Source organism: Leptinotarsa decemlineata, unplaced genomic scaffold (genome assembly GCF_025532065.1).
Source record: "Leptinotarsa decemlineata unplaced genomic scaffold, Ldec_3_MD MMD2_tig00026328_RagTag_RagTag, whole genome shotgun sequence".
Classification (NCBI taxonomy): Eukaryota; Metazoa; Arthropoda; class Insecta; order Coleoptera; family Chrysomelidae; genus Leptinotarsa; species Leptinotarsa decemlineata.
Window position 1 is genome coordinate 6945454 of NW_027412688.1, and position 20850 is coordinate 6966303.

General features: G+C 37.4%; 1 protein-coding gene across 5 annotated transcripts in view; it reads left to right on the forward strand.

The window, feature by feature from the left end:
* The window catches only part of LOC111507773 (band 7 protein AGAP004871), a 143246-nt gene that overhangs the window by 18532 nt on the left and 103864 nt on the right, over positions 1-20850 (forward strand). For 4 of the 5 annotated variants that reach the window (XM_074182692.1, XM_074182693.1, XM_074182690.1 and 1 more), the window contains exons 2-3: positions 1752-1851; positions 7811-7822. In XM_074182692.1, coding sequence (XP_074038793.1) covers positions 1785-1851; positions 7811-7822 — 79 coding nt within the window. In that variant the 5' untranslated portion in view covers positions 1752-1784. Of the gene's footprint in view, positions 1-1751; positions 1852-7810; positions 7823-20009; positions 20035-20850 lie in introns of those variants that run through there. The other variant, XM_074182695.1, reaches the window with a different exon arrangement.

A 20850-nucleotide genomic window follows, 5' to 3' on the forward strand; every position in this document is an offset into this window, starting at 1 on the left:
ATTATATCCGGTTCGGAGACATTTGCCTGCTTGGAGAAAACCGATGCCTTGAATTGAATTGAACCTGGTTACTTTCACTTCAATTTTAGATATTCAACCTTCTGATGCAGGTGAGACATATATACTATCGTCAGCAGAACAATATATTGGATTCTTGGTTTTTTCAATAAGTCGTTGATATACAATTCAAAGAGGATTGGAGACAATATGGATTCCTAGGGAACATCAGCGTTGATCAAACCATGATAAGTCTGAAAAGATCTTTCAGTAAATGGCATAATACATGCAGGTGGTAAAAATGCGTTTATGCCTAATTCCTACATTAACCCTGTGACATACTTTGCGATTTCCGAGCGGTTTTTTCCAGCGCGGTTTCCAAGCGGAAATTGCTGGGTAAAAATCGCTACAATAAGTACCTGACAATGTCCGCAATTTCCGAGCGATTTCCTGGCAGTCCGGGTTTATGACTGGAGGGGAAATATTCCCTTGTCGTCAGTGCTGCCGTTAAGGTACTATTGTACCGCATTCGGTACTATTCCATGATTTTGATACGAAAATACTACCCGGATCAATATGTAGACTATTCGGTACTATTTACTATATTCCCAATTTTTTACATTTTCACGTTGACTCCCATCGAGAACAGTAAAAAATAACAACAATATGTGTGGCAACAATGCAATTCCGTGTTTCAAGTTCCAGATCAGCAAATACCGTACTTGTGTCAAAATTGCGAGCTATCATCATAACTCTGCATTGTTTAATCCTGTGTTCTGTATTGTGCCTGTGAACTGTGGTTCTGTCATCTGTCAGTCAGTCAGCAGAACAGCAGTTTCAACTTCTAACCTCACACCTCACCTTGAGAAATTGGTTTTATTGTTTTGTCAAAATAAAAAGGAATATGGACAGGTAAAAATAAATTCTCGAATCTAGCTACTTGAAAACGTCTTTAGTATTGTTCATTCTATTGTGACTGAAACCTAATTGAAACAAAACACATTTGCAATCGTGAAAGAGCAATTTGAAGAAGGAAAAAGACACCTTTTTATCAAATGTTCTGATTATGATCTTTCTCTTAAGGAATATTTCTTAGTTTCCAGCAAATTTTTTACTCCATATTTTTTCCGAATTTAAATGGATAACATTATTACACGTTTGGCATTACTGGCATTTGGTCTGAAATGACTTATGCGCATGTGCCATGCCTAGTCTTGCGCAGTACATTTTGGGTACTATTTTCTTGTGAATTTCGGTACTTTTTGAATTGACGTTGCGGCAGCACTGCTTGTCGTCCTCTAGTATCATTCGCGCCTTCAAAGCAACCACTATGGAGTCGGCTGCTGCTGCTGCTGCAAAGGGATACTACCATCAAATGGTGGTATTCTAGTACTAATTGAGAAAGCGGTAAATGCAATGAGACCAGCGCCATCTATGTGTTGGGCCCTAGCTCATGTAGTACGAACATGCATTCAATATATTACATTTTCTTGATCTGATACAATTTTTTGTTTTCCATTTAATGTTTTTTATTGAATTCTAAGTGTTTTTTCTTTTATTTCTTGCTGTTTATATTGTCTTGATGATATCCTAATTTTTTGCTCCTTTTATGACATCTTTCAAGATGTCATTTAGGCAACAAAGCAGTATGAGATTCATTACAAACAGGAGAACCTGTAGTATATCATGCTTCACAATATTCAAGCATATACCACTCTCAGATAATCATAGCTTTAACGAATATTTTATTCAAGGTGGCAGGAATTGAGGTCAAAATTGCACCAGATATGTCTACCGCTACTACAAACGGCCAGAACTCAGGTCCTGAGGATTTTACCAAACACGTATTTGGAGGTCAGTATTCTGTGTGCATGCAATTTATTGCTTTTCACATTTCCACTTCATTACCACCCCAAACCTGGTCATCGTTTAGTCGTGAATTGTCAAAATGAATGAAAAAACTATGGAGGATTTCTAAATTTTTCAACCATATGCTATTTCTAGTGACCTATATTGTATATTATTTTGTGAGGTACAACTAACATACATTGTGTAAAAGTTAAATGGAATAAATTCATTATTTCGGTCACGGTACATATTTTAAAAAAATCCCGAAACGCGTCAAATTTAAATTATAATTTGACATACTTCAACGGAAAAATGCTACCCCTACCTTCAACCCCTGGCGAATGACAGGTACAACCCCAAATTTTTTAAATGGGGAGTATAGGCTTGTGATATATATTTTTAAAGGTCTCTTTATTCTCTATTCAAAAATTTTATCGCTTTCGAGTTTATTGCAACAGTCAAGATGAAATAGATTAAAAATCATGTGGTTACTGAAATTCGATAAAATACACTCAAAACTTATTGCAATATACTCAAAAATTATTTCATGTTGATGTATTGATAATAAGAAAGTAAGCAAAAACCGTAGCAATGTTTTTTTAGATGATATTCTTTAAAAAACTGTGAATAATTTCCGTGGAAAAGTTAGTTTAAAACGCCTTGTCAACTTGTTTTGTATATTACAATACTAGTTGTCAGTATTTTAATTTGAGTTTAAAGTTCGTCAACTTCAAGTCTGACAAATTGTTATATTAACGAAAATGCATAAAATTACGGAGATAAAACCCGAACACAACAGGAAGTAGCCCGCCTATTTCATGATAAATTTCCTAATTCACCGCCCATATCTCAAGAAACAATAAGCAAAATAATGAATCAGTTTCGCGAGTAAACATATTAAAAGAAAATAAAAGGCATCCCTATAAAATGATACCTACTCAGGAGCTCATGAAAGACGAATTTGATAGAAGAACTTATTTTTGTCAGCAAATGATGAATATGTTGGATAACAATATCATCCAATTAGAAGACGTAATGTTTTCTGATGAGTTTACTTCGCCTCTTAACGGTCATGCTAATCGGCAAAATTGCCGCTATTGGTCAAAGGAAAATCCTCACTGGATGAGAGAAGAACATACGCAATACTCTCAAAAGGTTAATGTTTGGACAGGGATTGTAGGAAATCATATCATTGGTCCCTTTTGCATTGAGGGCAACTCGAATGGCGGTAATTATTTGACATTACTTCAAAATGATGTCATTCCAAGTTTAGCAAATTTATATCCTGATCCAGGAAACCCTCAAGTTCTAGTGAATACGATATGGTTTCAGCAGGATGGAGCACCACCACATTACCAAGTAATGTCCGGCAATACTTCGATACATCTCCCAATCGGTGGATAGGGAGGTTAGGATCAATTGAATGGCCAGCGCGATCACCTAATCTTTCATCATTAGATTTCTCTTCATGGGGATATGTATAGAGAAATGTGTACAAAATAAACCTTCAGATTTGAATGAACGAATAACCCTTGCGATTAGGTCGGTCACGCCTGATATGTTAAATAATGTTAGAAGACAGTTTTATTTGAGATTAGGATGTTGCCAAGACGTTCGCGGTGAACATTTTGAACATCTACTTCATTAACTTCCATAGATCTTTTTCGTATTCAAAATTTCATAACGTTTTGCACTACATTTTAGTTTTTGAGAGTATTTTATTGAATCTCGATGATTTTAATTTATTTTATCTCAATTGTTGTAGTAAACATGAAAGCGATAACATTTTTGAATAGAGAACGATATATTACAAACCTATACTTCCCATTTGAAAAGTTGGGGGTTGTACCTGTCATTCGACGCTGGTTGAAGGTAGGGGTGGCATTTTTGCGTTGAAGAATGTCAAATTATAATTTACATTCGACGTGTTTCGGGATTTTTTTTAAATGTGTATAATAAATCAGTCAACAATAGTCCATCTTGTCAAGCAATAGAGAGTCAAAAATTAAGAAAAATTATTCAATTCGGATGGAACTTTTGAGTCCAATTTGTCTCCATGTTGTTTTCCATTCAATTCAATTTCATACGTTAGATCCTGAATTCGTTTTAGAAAAATTTGATTTTTTTTGGATTTGAAGGACTCATAAATAAATACATTTCATTATACATACTGAACAAGAAAATTGATTTGTGGGTTTTTCATGCTCCTCTTGGGGCTCCTTAGGGGAGCATATATATGGGCTTCCTGTGTTCCTGCTTTACATGAATGACCATCCCCCTTACATTTGTGAGGTATTATTTTCATGCATGTCGATAACACCATTGTCATTTTATTGGCGAATTTAGTAGTTGAACCCCCTTAAATATACATTGACATGGGTATATTTCTTGGAGAAATCGATTTTTGGGAAAGAAATATTTTGGCTTTCTACTTTTCCATCTTTATACAAAAAAATGTGGGAATCTTCCAAAGAAAGGAGGAAAGCAATCAATTTCAAAAAGGGAATCCCATATGAAGATGTGTAGATCATGCAGAGAAGTAACTTTCAGACACAAACTGAAAGAAAAACCCTCTTTACACATATATTTTCATAAAAACATTGAAAAAGACTTTCCGAAACAAATACTTTTATATGAGCACTGAATTATACAAAAAACCACTTTCTCTACTCAGTTTGTATTCCAAACATTCATTATGGAATTGATTCAGATATCATTCACAGGATTGTTACACAATATAGTGAATGAAAGAGGTAAAATTTCACTTACATGGGACATTGTCATCCTCACTGGTAGACAACCACTGTTTTGCCGTAAGACACACATATAAGATGTGTTTGCGATGCAATATATATTATTATTGTGTTACTGAATGTTTGAAGCAATAATTTGAAATAATTTATGAATAACAACTCATAATAAACGTAATTGTATTCTGGAAATGATGTGTTCTGTATGACCTCTTCATAACAGAGAAATATAGTAGAAATATAGACTTGACATTGATTGAAAAATACGCGTTTTTATCAGCTCAGAAAAAAACAACAACATGACATGGTATTTAAAGTTTTTCCAAATATTTCGAGTATGGAAAAACTATTTGTAACATTTTAAAATTGTTTGATAACGACCATGAATACATGAGTCGCTTCAAAATGAATGAAATTATTTGCTTTTGTTGAATTTTTGAAATGTATATACTTATAATGTGATTTGGGTTACTCATAACTTTTGTCAAATAAATATTCTAATATTTGTTGATTTCTTCTCAATAATAATACGGAAGTAAAACACTATCCTGCTAACGTTTTGAAAAAATAAATTGAACGAACACGAATACTATAAAGGCTCTTGCACATTTGTAACAAATAATCCCTACCGTAACCGCGAACATGTTAAGTTACGGCTAGTAGAAGCGGAGTAGATACTGTTTTGATTGGCTTACGGGTTTTGCTGTGGTTTTCTTAAGTTATAATTACCAAACGTTTCAACTGCAACTGCGGCAGTCATCTTCAGTGGCGTGATCGAAGTACTCTGCTTGACGCGTCAACTGAAATGTGACGTGAGTAGATACTGTTGCATTTTATTTGCACTACTTTGACTTTTGCGGCCTAAGACACATATTCTTCCGCAACAAATAACCCGTAACGTAACTGCGAACATTTTACGTTACGGCTAGTGAAAACAGGTACTATTGCGTGATATTTAAACCACTCTGATATGCGTAGTCCAAGTCGTATATTGATTCGTAATAAAAAACCTTCAACGTAACTGTGAACGTTACGTTACGTTACGGCTAGTGAAGGCAGGGTAGACACTGTTGCATTTCATCCGTACCACTTTGACATGCACAGCATGAGACGCATATATCCATTTGTAACAAATAGCTCATAACGAGACCACGAACACGGAGTACGTTGAATTTTTATCAGTACCATTAGTTATGTACAGCGACAAGTTGGGACGAGTAAGTACTACTCTGTTAAAAAAATAAGGTGAATTTAAATTTTTCTCAATGGCGCACTCGCAATGGCGAGTGAGAAGGTGCATTATAGTGAAGTAAAAGCGATTAATTGTTTTTCCAAAATACCGGACGTTTTTTTCGTATTACTTCTCGCAAGCGGCGCATAACTTGTTGACCTTGTTGACCGTACGACCATGTGGCAAGAACTGATGCACTACGCCAGGGTATTCGAAGAAAACAGAGCGCAAAACCTTGACATTTGACTTGGAATGCTTTTTTTGGCCTTGACTATCCTAGACTGGCCATTGGGATGATTGGACTCTGTTTTCCATGTCATAACCATATACCCATTCATCACCAGTTGTGACCCTTTCAAGCCAATCTGAATTGCCGTTGACTTGTTGACTTCATTTAACAATTCTCGAGCGATGCTCATGCTACGGATTTTTTAAACAAAATTCAGCAATTTTGGATCGAACTTCGGCACTTCACCGCCACCCGCAATGGTTTGTTGTCGCTCATACCTATTCACACTCGACTTAATAAACCCAGCTTCTTAACGAAGCCGATTAGTTTGTATAGTGAATGGTATTTCAGGTCAGATAGCAAGAGTACGGCTCTGCCGAACTTTAAAAACCTGATTTCGATCCCCAGCAGGGCAGGCACTAAGTATGTGCTCTGCTGTTACATCATTTTCCAAACACACTGTCTTCCGACAGTCCGAGTCTCTGCATATGATGATTCAAATGACAGTGACCTGTAAGAAGGCTTGTTAGACAACGTAGTTCATCCCTACTGTAGTCCAACAATTATTTGGTATCAAGCTTCGAAGGGTGAATAAACGCCTTGGAGTGAGTCAATCATGGAAGATTCTGCCAGAAGTCCATAAATCTTCTTGCCATCTTTATTTGGCAAAGCTTCAAGCGATGCCAATGACAGGTTCTGGTCCGACCCTCCATTGCAAGGGAGTCAGCAGCCACATTGCCTTCCAGCCCAGTATGACCAGGAATCCACACCAGAGACAATCTGTTAAGTCTTCTTATTGAGGAGAGCCGTTTTTGGCAATTTGCTACCAACTTAGACGTTGCTCGGTATTTGTCAAGAGCTTCCAACGCCGCTTGACTGTCCGAAAATAATTTTATTGACTTGTGTATGAGGTTGGATTCGTCCAATCTCTCCGTAAATTTTCGCTTGAAATATAGTCGCATAGGTTTCTAGGCAGGTTGATATCTCTGTCCTGGGTCTGCGACTAAAACACCTGCACCAAACCCGGAAGGTGTTTTTGATCCATCTGTGAACTAACAACTATCTGCTTTTAATATTTCCTTTTCCCGAAGCCTGAGCTAACCAAATTATTGACACCCCCAGCAGCTTTTCTAATAGTGATTCGATGATTCTCTATAACATATTCCTTCACTTTCTCAACATTATCATCGGTTGGTGATGTGCTGGGGCATCTACGGCGAACGTCGTTATTCACGTCTTTTCTACCTTCAGTGAAAACATTTTTCTGAGTCGAAGCACAGTCACTGTATGCCTCTGTCAACTCCTCGAAGATTTTCGAGCACTTAATTCTATTTTTCACACAAAATTTGATACAAATTCTTCGATCAATTTTTTCGATAGCAGAATATCGCCAAACACGCGAAACAATTGTAACTTTTATGTCTCTCACCAACAAACAAAACTTGCTAAACAGCTAAAACTGTAGACAATTGAAAGTACGTAGCCCGCGAAATTAAAAAACATTTACCTTATTTTTTGAACAGCTCACGAATGTATAACGTATCAGCATGTTTTTTCGGTTGTAATGATTGATACAGCGAAAACTCAAAATGCTTCTGGAGGTGAAGCGTGTCATCTCGCAACGAACTAAACATATTTGGTGTTACGTTACGCGAATCATACGCCTTGACATGGTACAAATATTGAATAAAAAAATAATGAATTGATATTGGAAATTGATTGAATTCAATTAATTTATAATTTTTTTTGTTTCAGGTGACGTATCTGGTGAGTTGTATTTCTATTATTCCTCCATTCATATATATAATCCAGACTTGAAACCTCCGAAAGATTATCGAAAACCTCTAAATGTGTGAATTCGGAAATTTAGATAGAATTTTTGAGCAAATGGAATTTCAAGATTTATTTATTCAGTTCAAATGATATTTTGGGTTTTGATTTCAACCAGTTGCCTTGCAGTGAAAGCTGCAGAGTTAAACTAATGGAGAATCTCGTTCGGCAGTCGATGTTTAGAGCGTGGCTCTGCAATGGGCTGCTTTGGGGAGCCTCGTAAGAGGAGATTTCATCGCTTTTATTTACTCACTTAATTTACATGGTACTTACTTTAAGGCCAGTTGAATCCTGCAGTGCACCACTACTGTTGAACTATGAATGAAAATTAAAAATTAAAAAGATTCTAAACCAAGTTACTTCACGACGTTTCGATTGTTGGTATTCACAATCGTCTTCGGGTGATAACCGGACTTAGTCCGACCAATGTCATCTCAATTTCGAACAGGTTGGAGCTTGGCTTCCCTTACCTTTACGACTAGCGCTTGTCAGAAGGAGAAGTGGGTCATAACTGATCATAGGATGGCATGAATGTTCTGAGACATCGGTACCGCCCTTAACGTTTTGTAGATCGTACGTTTGTTCTTTAGGCTCAGTTTGGATCGTCTATTAATCAGAGGGTACAGACTTTTGATCCGCCCCTCGATCTTTGCCTTCACGGTTATGATGTGCGGATTCCAGGTGAGTCTACGGTCTATTAGAAGACCAAGGTACTCTATCCCAGCCTGCCAGTCGACCTCTCTTCCAGAGATCCTCACTTTTGTGGCCGGAGAAGATGTCGGTCTTCCCATGGTTATCGCCTGAGTCTTGTCCGGGTTCACTCGGATCTTCCATTCTAGGTACCAGCGCTCGAGGTCGTGCAATGCACGTTGCATGTAGACGACCCCGAGCTCACGACCCATGGAGATGAGAGGAGATCTGTATCGTCGGCGAAGAGAGATATTTTCACACGCTCAGACCTCGGAAGGTCACTGGTGTAGAGAGAGTACAGCTTGGGAGAGAGCACGGCCCCCTGTGGCACTCCAGCGAGGATCTCTCTGTTGTCAGACAGAGAATCCTCTACTCTAACCCAGACGACTAAACGGCCACACACGGCCGAAGGCCTAATAATGGACTCATGCGTTGTTGGACAACATATATGCGGCCTGAACCAGTGCTCCTCCTTGTGGATGATTCCAGCTTGTGTCCACTTGATGTTATGTTGATGAGTCTAAACATGCTCTACTATTCCGGATTTGCTGGTTTCTCTTCGTTGTGTCTTTTTTGTGCTCGACAATGCGAACTTTCAATGGCCTTTTAGTTTCACCGATGTATGGTTCTCCGCACTTGCAGGGTCTCCGGTAAATGCAATTCTTGGAATCGCATTCCGCGTCCTTCTTATCCTTTCCGACAATCCTTTGATGAAGGGAAGTGCAAGTACTGGTTGTGGCGGCTTCTCTTCCTTGTGGAGCTCTTGCTGTTTTCTAGCTAAAGCCTGTTCCACCATCACTTTGGAGTAAACATTCCGTTGAAGGTCATTTTTGATGATTCCTAGTTCCTTTTTGAGACCTTCCTTTGTATAACGGAGCCCGAAAGCACAATCTAGTAGTCTTGATGATTCCTCTCTTAGTTGATTGATGGTGGTTGGATTCCTGGTCCCGTGTGAGTGGGTTTTCGATATACCGAGATATACTTTCGACAATATCAATATGAAGACACTACTCCATTAACATCGTTAACTCTTGTATTGTATTGATTATTTTTAACGTTGTGATGTACCGAAACAGGGCTTTACTCAGTTCAACTAATTTCATTGAGTCGGTCCATGGCGACGGAAATGTACAGCTACTTCTGAAAGGACAAAACTGCTGAATTCATTAGTGAATATAAAATCATTCGCATATACGGGGTCTGTTAAAAAAATTGGCAAATTTTGATTTTTCTAAAAAAATATTCATTTAAGTACCTCTGTTATTACCAACAGTGGTATTATATAAAGGCTGATGTAATCAATAATTATTACTTTAATTACTTTTGTTACAATGGATCTTTTTACAAACAAATTTTTGGGTTGGAAATGGGTAATTGAATGTCGTTCCAAATCAACATATCAGAAGATATGTTGATGATATTGTTACTTCCATTCCAAAAAATAAGCAAACTGAAGTATTAGACACTTTTCATAGTTTTCATCCAAAACTAAAACTTACTCCAGAAATGGAAGAAAACAATTCGTTAGCATTTTTAGATACTAAAATAATGCAAAACCGAATTTTGAAGGTGGACTGGTATCATAAACCGACTTTTTCTGAGAGATTTTTGAATTATTTTTCGAAACATAATTTTCAGAGTAAAATCAACATTATAAGGAATTTGAAATCAGCAGCAATTGCCATTTCAAATAAGGAATCCCTTAACAAAAATCTCCAGTTAACTGAGAATTACCTAGTAAAAAATGATTTTCCTTGAGCCGTTATTAGAAAAATAATCAAAGAAAGACGCTTCTCCTCCCAAAATACAGGGGTGAAACCCAAATATCACAAAATTCCATTTGTAGAAAATTTATCTGATAAATTTGGAATGCTACTCAGTACCGAACAAATTAAAGTGGCCTTTTCAAATGAAAATACAGTTGAAAAGCATTTATTCTCGAAACCAAAGCATCACAAGAAATACAATTCAATATAGTGAAATTGAACTGTGTAAGCTGTCACAAATGCATTGTTGGCCAAACCGGACGGTATCTTAAAACACAGTTTTAGAACACATGGGAGAAACTGAATATGAAAACCCCACGGCTCTCGTTGAACATGAAAAAGAATATGGACACATCTTTGATTTTGATCATCCAACTATTCTAGATGTTCAACCATATTTATCCAAAAGACTTTTTAGCGAAATGATACATATCCTCAAATGCGATAGTGTTAACACTAGAAGAGATGTTAAAGGCCTCAATATGGCATATTTCAATTCAATACGTGAAATACCTGAACAATTCACCCCTTTTGCCATTCTTTTTCTTTCTGATATTGACTAAAAAACAGACATCACATTATCAGAATCACAGATAAAGCCATTCGTTTGTTTCATGTCGTTTGGTGTAGGTGTTGCCTCGGAAATTTTGTTGTTTCTAATTTTTTTTCAAGTATGTATCTAATATGTCTGATGGTTTTTGAAATAGTAATATTATCAACAAGAAAAAACTGATTTTCGGTGAGTAATTTGAGTAATTTGATAAACGATAATAATCGTATACGTTTTGTGAAAGGTATATTTATGAAAATTCATTGTTACAGAGCCCTGAAGAAGAATTTAATTGAATTCGAAACGTCGGCAATTTTTTTTTTATAATTAAAAATTTATCCTGTTACATTTTTTCAGAAAAACTTTTAGATCACTAAACTAGTTAACTTAATGTGTAAGTTTGAAAATGTCATCATAAGACGAAACTGCCATAGTTAAAGTTAGTTACAAATGAATGTGGTGAAAACATAGAAAGTTTCAATTCTCATTTTTCATGATGATTTCCTACCACGTAGTACCTAACGGCTACATCCATCAATGTATCAAAATATATTTATTTATTCATCGATTTCTATTTTGTCCCCTCCAAAGTAGTCCCACTCAGTTATAACACACTTTCTGTTATGTCCCTCAGCTCTTCCAGCGATTTTGTTTTTATCTCCTCAATCATCGCAAAACGCTGTCCTTTCATGGGTGTCTTCAATCTTGGGAACAGGAAAAAATCACATAGGACCAAATCTGGTGAACACGGTGGCTGGGGCATGATTATGATATTCTTTTTGACAAAAAAATGACGAGAGAGCTGGTGCATTATAGTGGTGCAAAAGCCATGACTTGTTTTTCAACAATACCGGACGTTTCCTTCGATTACTTCTCGCACGCGGCGCAGAACTTCCCGACCTTCTGTGAAAAGCTTGTGCCACATGCAATTTTTTCAGACCCAGAGTACAATCACCGTATGTCACTGTCAATATTTCAAGTGTTTTTGAGCACTCAGTTCTAATTTTCATTTAAAATTGTATGCAAGCTTTTCGCTGAGCACTTCTAACTTTTATGCCTCCCTCCAACAAACTAAACATGCTGAACAGCTGAAACTGTAAACAAATGTTCGAGACGATATAAACAAATCGAATGCACGTATCCAGGGCCGTCGCCATGGGGGGATGGGGGATACCCCCTGCTTTTTCTACTTGGAAAAAAGTTGGAAAAAGTTGGGAAGTGAAGAAAAAAATGATAGTAAAATATGAATGAAAATTAAAAAAATAAAAAGAGTGAGAAGAAAGGAGGTAATAAAGAAAGGGACAGAACCAGGACAAGGTTGGGATTTCCCTACATGCATAATTTGGAGATCCCATACTTTGAAATTCTGAGTCGTTTGAATACTTCGATGTTCAATTTCTCTCAAGTAAGAGAGAACAGTTGAACAGTCCACAAATTTTGAAGTGACAATTTTACAAAATTCTTGACTTTTCGCTGTTTATTCGACTTGGAGAAGTTGGGAAATTTCGGGCCGTGAAGATAGAAAAAATAATAGTAGAAAACAATAAGCACAATATTATTAAAGTGTTGTTTCCTTTCATTTGTATTGAATATTCCTATACATGGTGGATATGGTGGAAGACCAACGATCTTGGTCAAAAGTAGAATAATTCCCATTATTATTTTTATAATTACCACAATTAATTTTTGTTTCTGCATAACCCAACGGGCATAAGCATCCAGCTAATCTTTGGATAGCTCAGAAAATTAATATATTCTAGTAGTAATTAATCCCTCGGCTTTCATTTCTTCAAAAGTTGGAAAATTTTGCTGGTGGGGTTGGGAAAATTTGGATTCCCTCCCCCCCCGGTTTTTCTTTTCGCTACGTATCCCACTAATTTTGAACATTCACTTTATTTTTTCAACAAACCTCGTATGCAACACAACTTTCAACTATATTGCAGTAGCGAACTAGTATTCCATGATTTCAAACAACTCCAAACTGAGCCAAACTGGAATTGTTCACCACATCGACCAAAACTGCGAATGGAGGCGTGTGGATAACTTCATTCCGACGATTCGATTAGAAGGATCCAGGTCGTCTTTGTTTAGCTCCATTTAGTCGAAATGAACCACACCCGACGTTCTTTGTGAGAAGATTACTTTTTATGTTTGAGGAGTTGGGTTGTTTGGTTGAATTGTATCGATCACTCCGAAATGTCAACATTCATTAGAACGGGAGAAATGCGACTGACTCATTTATTATTCCAGAGAAATTCATTCCTCCGGGAAGTTAGTTTCGTGTCTTTTCTTGTTACGGATTCATATTAAGACTTTCAAAAAGCCTTCGATCAATGAGACAATAGACCATCATGTTCTTCTCAGCAACTTGACAAAATTGGGTCTCTCTAACCAACTGCTTACTCTAATTGAATCATATCTAGTTAACATTAAACAATTCATGGAATATGAATCGTTCAAATCGGCTCAGTACGTAGTTACATCTGGGGTACCACAAGGTTCTAATCTTGGACCTCTTTTATTTTTAATTTTTATCAATGACTTGGCAACCTCTTTGAATACTTCTAGCATACTATTTTCAGACGACCTGAAACTTCATTATAAAATCGACGACATTACTGACTTCCAACGCGTATAACATGAATTAGATGTAATCAAACTTTGGTGTAATAATAATCGTCTACAACTGAACGTATCCAAATGTAAAATAATATAATTTGCAACAAAAAAGCGCATACATGAGATGAAAGATCTTGGTATAACATACGACAGTAAATTAACATTTACAACACATATAAGGAATATGACTGCTGATGCAAATAGGATGCTTGGATTCATTTACAGAAATGGCAAAAACTTGAAAAGTATTGCCACCTTAAAATTGCTATATTTTGAGTATGCCAGATCTATCTAAGTTATAATATGGCTCTGTGTTATGGAATCCAGTTTCCGACTACCAAAAAACATCAATTGAGAGGGTGCAAAGGAAGTTCCTAAAATACATATGTCTAAAAGCTGATGGTCAATACCCCACGAGAGGCATCGATCATAATATTTTGGTGACATGATTTGATATGACATATTTGGAAAATAGGAGAGTTATCCTTGGTATAAAATTCCTGCATAAATTACTAAACAACCATATTAACAGTACTGTTCTTTTACCCGAGATCAATTTCTCAGTACCAAGAAGTGAAGGTCGACACAATCTGAAATGTTATGCTATAATCACCATTGAATTTTATGTGCAGTAGCTTCAATAAAATCTGTGAACATTGCGATATTCATTTCGTTTCTCTGAACGCCTTGGTATCATGTATCCACAATCATTTTTATTAATACTATAAGTAACATTTGTATCAGTACTGCTACATTGCATGATTTGTAACTTCATATACTCAATTTTTCATTCCTCTTTTCAAATTCTACGTATATGAATATTTTATATATACTTTCTTTTAGCATTTATTTTTATACATTAAAAATATTTCATTATTTTTAATATTCATTTCATATACACTCTGTAATAATAATAGCATTTTCTGTAACTGGGTACTCCTGTTGAAAATAAAACTCTTTTTTTTACGGAGTGCTTCTAATTGTTCCGTTGAGGAACTGATAGGTTATAATATTTTTACCCACTTTTCAAATAAGGGGGTCTCGATTGGCAAGTGGTGAAAATTTAAATGTTATCAGTAGGTATTTCTCGAAAATGAAAAAAGGAAATGAAATATCTGAACTTGTGTGTAGAAAAAAATCAGAAATCGTAAGTAGCAAGCCATTAATAATTGTGTCACTGCAAACGATAATCTCGATAATTGAAAAACAGCCCGAACAGCAATGAACGCACTGTTCGTTGGTTTGCGAAGTTTCGCTCCAGAGATTTCAGCCTCGAAGACGAGAATTTGAGGACTCTGGTAGAAACTGACTCAATCAAAAACGGTGCGTGAGATGGCGGAAAAAATGGGCAATCAGGCCTAACCATCACAGTACTATTGTGAGGAAATCGACGAAATGCACAGAAAATTATTTCAGCAGCAGGTGGCACTGGTCAACAGAAGGGGTCCGATCCTGCTCCACAACAAGATCTGTCTGTACATTTCGCAAATAACTCTAAGAAAATTGAATAAATTGAGCGTCAAAGTTCTGCCTCGCTCACTATACTCCTCAGACCTCTCGCCAATTGACTACTATGTTTTCAAGAACTTCGATAACTTTTTCACCGGGAGAACCTTCGCCAATCAGGACCAGGCAAAAACGGCCTTCGTGGACTTTATCAAATCCCGAGAATCCGATTTTTATGCTGACGAAATAAATCCACTTGTAGTACGTTGGCAAAAGTTCACTGATTCAAATGACGCTCAGTTCGATTAAATTGAATAACTGAGGGGTTCATCATGGCTTGCCTTGGTCTACCGCAGTCGCGTGATAGGTATAGAGGTTCCTGACACAGGGTGCAGGGCCTGCCGCGAGGCGCCCGAGACCCTAATGCACTTGCTATCAGCATGTCCAACATATGCGCTCTCGGCCTAGATCTGTTTAAAAAAAAGGCTGCCATTCTTGGTTGATAATGCTGGCGCGCCTTCTCGAATGTATAGGGGCTTCGGGGATAGGGCCTGACCAGCGCACAATACGGTGGAAAAAAATCGACTTTATTCATAAAAAATAAATTAGATGAACAGGCGGATTATCAGCATAAGCTGTTTTTCAAATCAGCCTTACAAAAGTATACAATAAAAAACTATAATAATAACAAGTATAGAATAGAAAATAAATTAACCAAAACAATAATAAACACAATAGTAAAAGCTTGATTAAAATGAATAATAATAAGGGTTATGCAAAAATCGACATACAGAGCACCAATTACCAGGATTTAAGAAGAAGTTTCGAGCGTTTTTTAAATGTCATTATCGTGTGAAGTCTGAAGTCACTGGGCAACTTATTATACAGTTTAGGAAAAACTACGAGTAAAAAGTGCCGAGTTGTGTTTGGGAATGACCAAGACAGAGCCATTTCAAGTATAATAATTGTTAGTCTGGGAAAAACTAACAAGTCTATTATATAATCAGGTTTATTTGTTAATAGTAATGTATGTGTATTCGTGAGGATATGTAGAGTGCGTAGTTTTTCAAGCCTTAACCACCCGGAGTAATCAAACCTACTACTGATGTGATCAAGTTTACGTATACCGAAGGAAAATCTCAAACAAGAGTTTTGAATTCTTTGGAGGCGAAGAGAGTCGTATGGAGTAAGTACAGGTCCATGTTTGCAATCGCAATATGATAATTTAGAAAAAAATTAAAGTTTCGCAAAGCTTAAGTTTGAGTTGTGTAGAAAGAATATCTCTATTGGGAAAAATTTGTCTGAGAATGTTATAAGATGTTTTACAAAGATAACTGATATGTTTAGAAAATCTCAAATCGAAGTCAATCCACAAACCCAAGTTTTCAAATAGACCCGAAAATATTATCGCCAAAAACATATCTGTGAGTCAACAAGTCAAATCCAGATTTTGTACACATACTGAGTTTCAAAAGGCTGCTGAACTTCAAGAACGATTACTTGAGCTTGACATCCTCTCTTCTCCAGAAACAACCAATACTTCAAACGAACCACCGCTACCATCGCCTGATCATAATGAATCTCTAGAAATACTGTAGTAATCCCACTGAAACATCTACGGGTTTATAGCTGAGTCACCAGTGAAATAATATGTTAGTAACTGTCTATCAACCATTGGGAACCCTTTCGCTATTGCCGTGTTTGTTTCATTAAAAAAAAAAAAATGGCAGCTGGTGTCACTAGATGCCGATTTTTCCACATCAAATTTTGGATGCTGGACAATTCCAAAAAGGCTGTAGGGTTCGTGCCGATCGCACGAAGGCCGGTCTTTTTTGAAATCTTATCATTTGGTATACCTACTTATAGTTCTCTCTCATATCGTTCCAGAACGATGCCGAATATGCTCTAACTGAATTTCAATCTCAGTTAAAATAATTTTCACTTACTATTTTCTTCTCGATGAATTGACCAAGAGATCTCTCATCTTTTTTTTTTTTTTTCAACTTCATCTTTCTCTACGAGGATGGTATTTTTCTCAGTCCAAGAGAAAATAAAATTTCAAAGTTTCAAATATAATTATAATGAGTGAAACAACAACTACACAACCTATAAAATTTTATAAAAAAATGTGAAATTCTATGAAATAAAAGAAAATAGAACAAAGAAAATGCCGCCAATTTGACTGTGCTATTTACTATTAATTCAACCTCTCGAACAACTACAATCGCTTCAACTCGGTACAAAATACTTTCAGCTTCACTTTTAATCTAGGGAGAGTGGTGTATAACCTTAAATTAGGTTTCTTTTTTATTTTGAAATCTGAACTCTGTCTAAACAACCCACACAAGGAATCCAACAATATATAACTTCTTTGCAAAAAGAAAGTGAACTCAGACAAAATAATATGTGAACTCTCTCTCTCTCTCTCTCTCTCAGTATAAACTAGTTAGTATGTAAAAAAAACTTACATAACGCCTCTTTGAGTGGTTCATGGTCAACCATAAGTTTCATTGGCCCGATGTGTCTTCAACAGTAACACTTTTATTTTCTACTTTCCTGTATCCAGTACCGCACCCCGCGCTTAGAAATGAAATATCTTATCTATTCAAGCCACTATCCTCAGCCTTGAAGGCTGAGGGATGAGACCCCAGAACCCGCCCTCACGGGCTTTTGTGTCCGACCCTATTCGTGGCTCTTGGAAGACTCTCCCGAACCTTCTTCCTTCTCTGCCTTTCAAAAAGCAAGCAGGAAATCACAGATGCTTCGTTCCCCCCGTTTCTCAAACCATTCTTTGTAACAGTCGCTCACGTGCAATGGAGGTTACCCGAAAATCTATATTGCTGAATTGACAAAACTTTCAATGCTGGGATATTGATATGCCCATATTTACATCTTGAGCTACGTAGTGTGCGCTGGTCAGACCTTATCCCCCGAAGCCCCGATACATTCGGGAGGGCGTGCCAGCATTATCAACCAATGACCACTCCCCACACCGTGGGGTAAGTGATCATTGGGTCCGAGAATCATGTGCCCTGAGCAAGCGCAGTGAGCCAAGGATGACAGCCTTCTGCATCTGTGCGGCTAAGATTTCTGCCTTAGTGCGGCAAGCCGGTATGATTTTGAGATTCGAGAGTAGAGAGGACATCATTCCACCAAGGACTCCAATAATCAGAACAACCATCTTGACAGAGTGATCTGGATAGAGCCTGCGGAGTTCGAAGAGAAAATCTCGATATTTTATCCGTTTTTCCTCCTCTTTTCTGACGATATTCGTCTCGCCAGGAGCTGAAAACTCCACGACAAATATCGTTTTGCTCGAGTGGTCGAGAAGGACTACATCAGGCTTATTAGCTTGTATGAGCCTGAGGGTGGGGAACGAATAGTTCCAATAAATTCGGCACTTCTCGTTCCCCACAACGAATTCAATATCCCCCGGAGCGTAGGGCAACACCGGTGTCTCGTAAATACCGTAAGAGTGCTGTAGATGGTAATATAGTACTCTCAGGGCCGCGTTATGTCGATGGATATAGGCCGAGACCGCATATGCTGGACATGCTGATAGCAAGTGCATTAGAGTCTCGGGCGCCTCGCGGCAGGCCCTGCACCTTGTGTCAGGAACCTCTATACCCATCACGTGACTGCGGTAGACTAAGGTGTTGAAGACACCATCCTGGCAAGCCATGATGAACCCCTCAGTTTCCGACTTCAGCCCACTCGACCTGAGAAAAGCGAACGTCAGGCGCTTTGATAAGCCAAGGTCTCCAATGATATTGAAGAAGACCCCATGCATTGGCTTATCCCTGTGTCTCCGCAGAAGTAAGGTGATCTCTGCGGCTTTTATCTGAGCTTTTTGCTGAACGGGTTCCAACTCGGTGACTGAGTTGTGGTCACCTCGTTCAGAGTCGAAAACTATACCAAGTTCATCAGCTACTCGGGTAGCTGCCCTAAGGAGAAATGCTCCAATTCCTGCTCTCTCATGGTCACGGACCATGCAGAGAATGGGATACGAACTCCTGACGACTTTACAGGCTGTATCAAGTACCATTTTGTCATGTAGACACTCCAAACTCAAAAGTCCACGACCTCCCTGTTGTCGGGGGAAGTACAACTGTGGAACGGATGATTTGGGATGCAAACTCCTATAGAGATGCATTATTTTTCGGGTCTTTACGTCGAGTTGATACAGTTACTCCCGAGTCCACTTCACTACTCCAAACGAGTAGAGTAAGATTGGAACGCAAGCATATTTATTGCAGCAACTTTGTTCTTCCCCGACAGTTCTAGTGACCAGATCTGTCGAAGTTTGTGCTGATACTTGACGCAGAGAGAGTTCTTCACTGCTGTTACGTCTTGCCCATTCATTATCATTATTATTAATGATTAGGTAGAAGGTCATACAATTCAAATTGTTATGTAAAACACTAATTGTGTAGAATTTGCTCAGTACGAACACGTATGATAGAAAGCTGTTGCATACTTAAACACCTGTTACGGTTTTGTAAATTATTCAGTGATAATCTCACAATGAGTTGTTACTTGAATACGTTATGGATTTTTTTCAAATATCGGCCATCTCCATCACATATTGTATCACAAAAATAATTAATTTGAGCAGTATTATCAAGTAATTTAGGTGAATATCTTGCTCATCTACTTCTGGTTGGATTTTTATCGGCTTATGAGATAAAAGCAAATATTCAAAGTAGCTTATAAAAGCCTAGTTCAAGCCACAGGTTGCAACGCGTGTTTCGCATCAGACAATGGAAGTGCCAATCCTTCGATCGATTCATGCCCTCATCATTTTATTATTCACGCTGTCCCATTCCAAAATTGATTCACCTGACTCTGAATATCAAATTCCGAAAACCGAATTTCAATCGAAAATAAATCACAATTCCAAACCCCGGCGTAGGGCGCATAGACCCGAACGTACGCGAAAGGGGGTGGAACTTAGAGGAATATGGAAAAGCTGCTTTTCCCGTCCATCCCGACAGTATTGTCCCGGAAGCCGGACTGGAGCATGTTCTCGGGAACAGATTTTTGATGTTAGAGTTTCTAATCCCAAATCATGACAGAAGGTTAGTCGTAATTTAGGTTGCATGTTTTTTGTTTCATGCGTTGTTACTTTCTTATCCACAAAAAGATGATGATTCACTGGTGATTTTGAATTATATCGACAAAACGATGTAGATTCTGCAAGAACATTATACTTTTACTTACAATTGATGTTAAATTGTTTGGAAAGGATAGTCGAATGTCGAGTCGAATGCAACATAGATTTTGTCTTGAAAGAATCATCACAGCGGCATTGTGGATTATGTTCTGTCCAAGAAAGTGTGAAACTTGATGCGAAAAATTTATCGTCTAAATTTCATCTAATTTTTGACATTGTTCGACCAATGTTTACTTTCTCGCATCAGAATTGTTTTTGATATGGCACCGCCCCTATTTCGTAGCTTTTATATGGAAAGGATGCTCCATCTGATTGTAACTATATAGTTTGTGTTAATTTAATTATCTCCTGCATTTTTTCGATCGAGTTTTTTATAAAACATGTTACTAACGTAACATGTTTTATACAAGAGGCAAATTAAGTTGTCGGAAATAATAATCAACTAGATATAATTTTCACAGATTTTAGTGAAGCCTTCGACAAGGTTAATCATGAGAATATGTTGAAAAAACTATATACTTTTGGGCTTTCAGATCGACTCTTGAAGCTGTCAGCTTCGTATCTTATAGACAGGAAACAGTATGTAGTTTATAAGGGATGGGAATCAGAGGATTATTTCACAAGATCTGGTGTACCCCAAGGGTCCAATCTAGGACCCCTCTTCTTTTTATTAGTAATAGATGATCTGCCAGATATAGTTCACGACTCGCAATGTGCACTA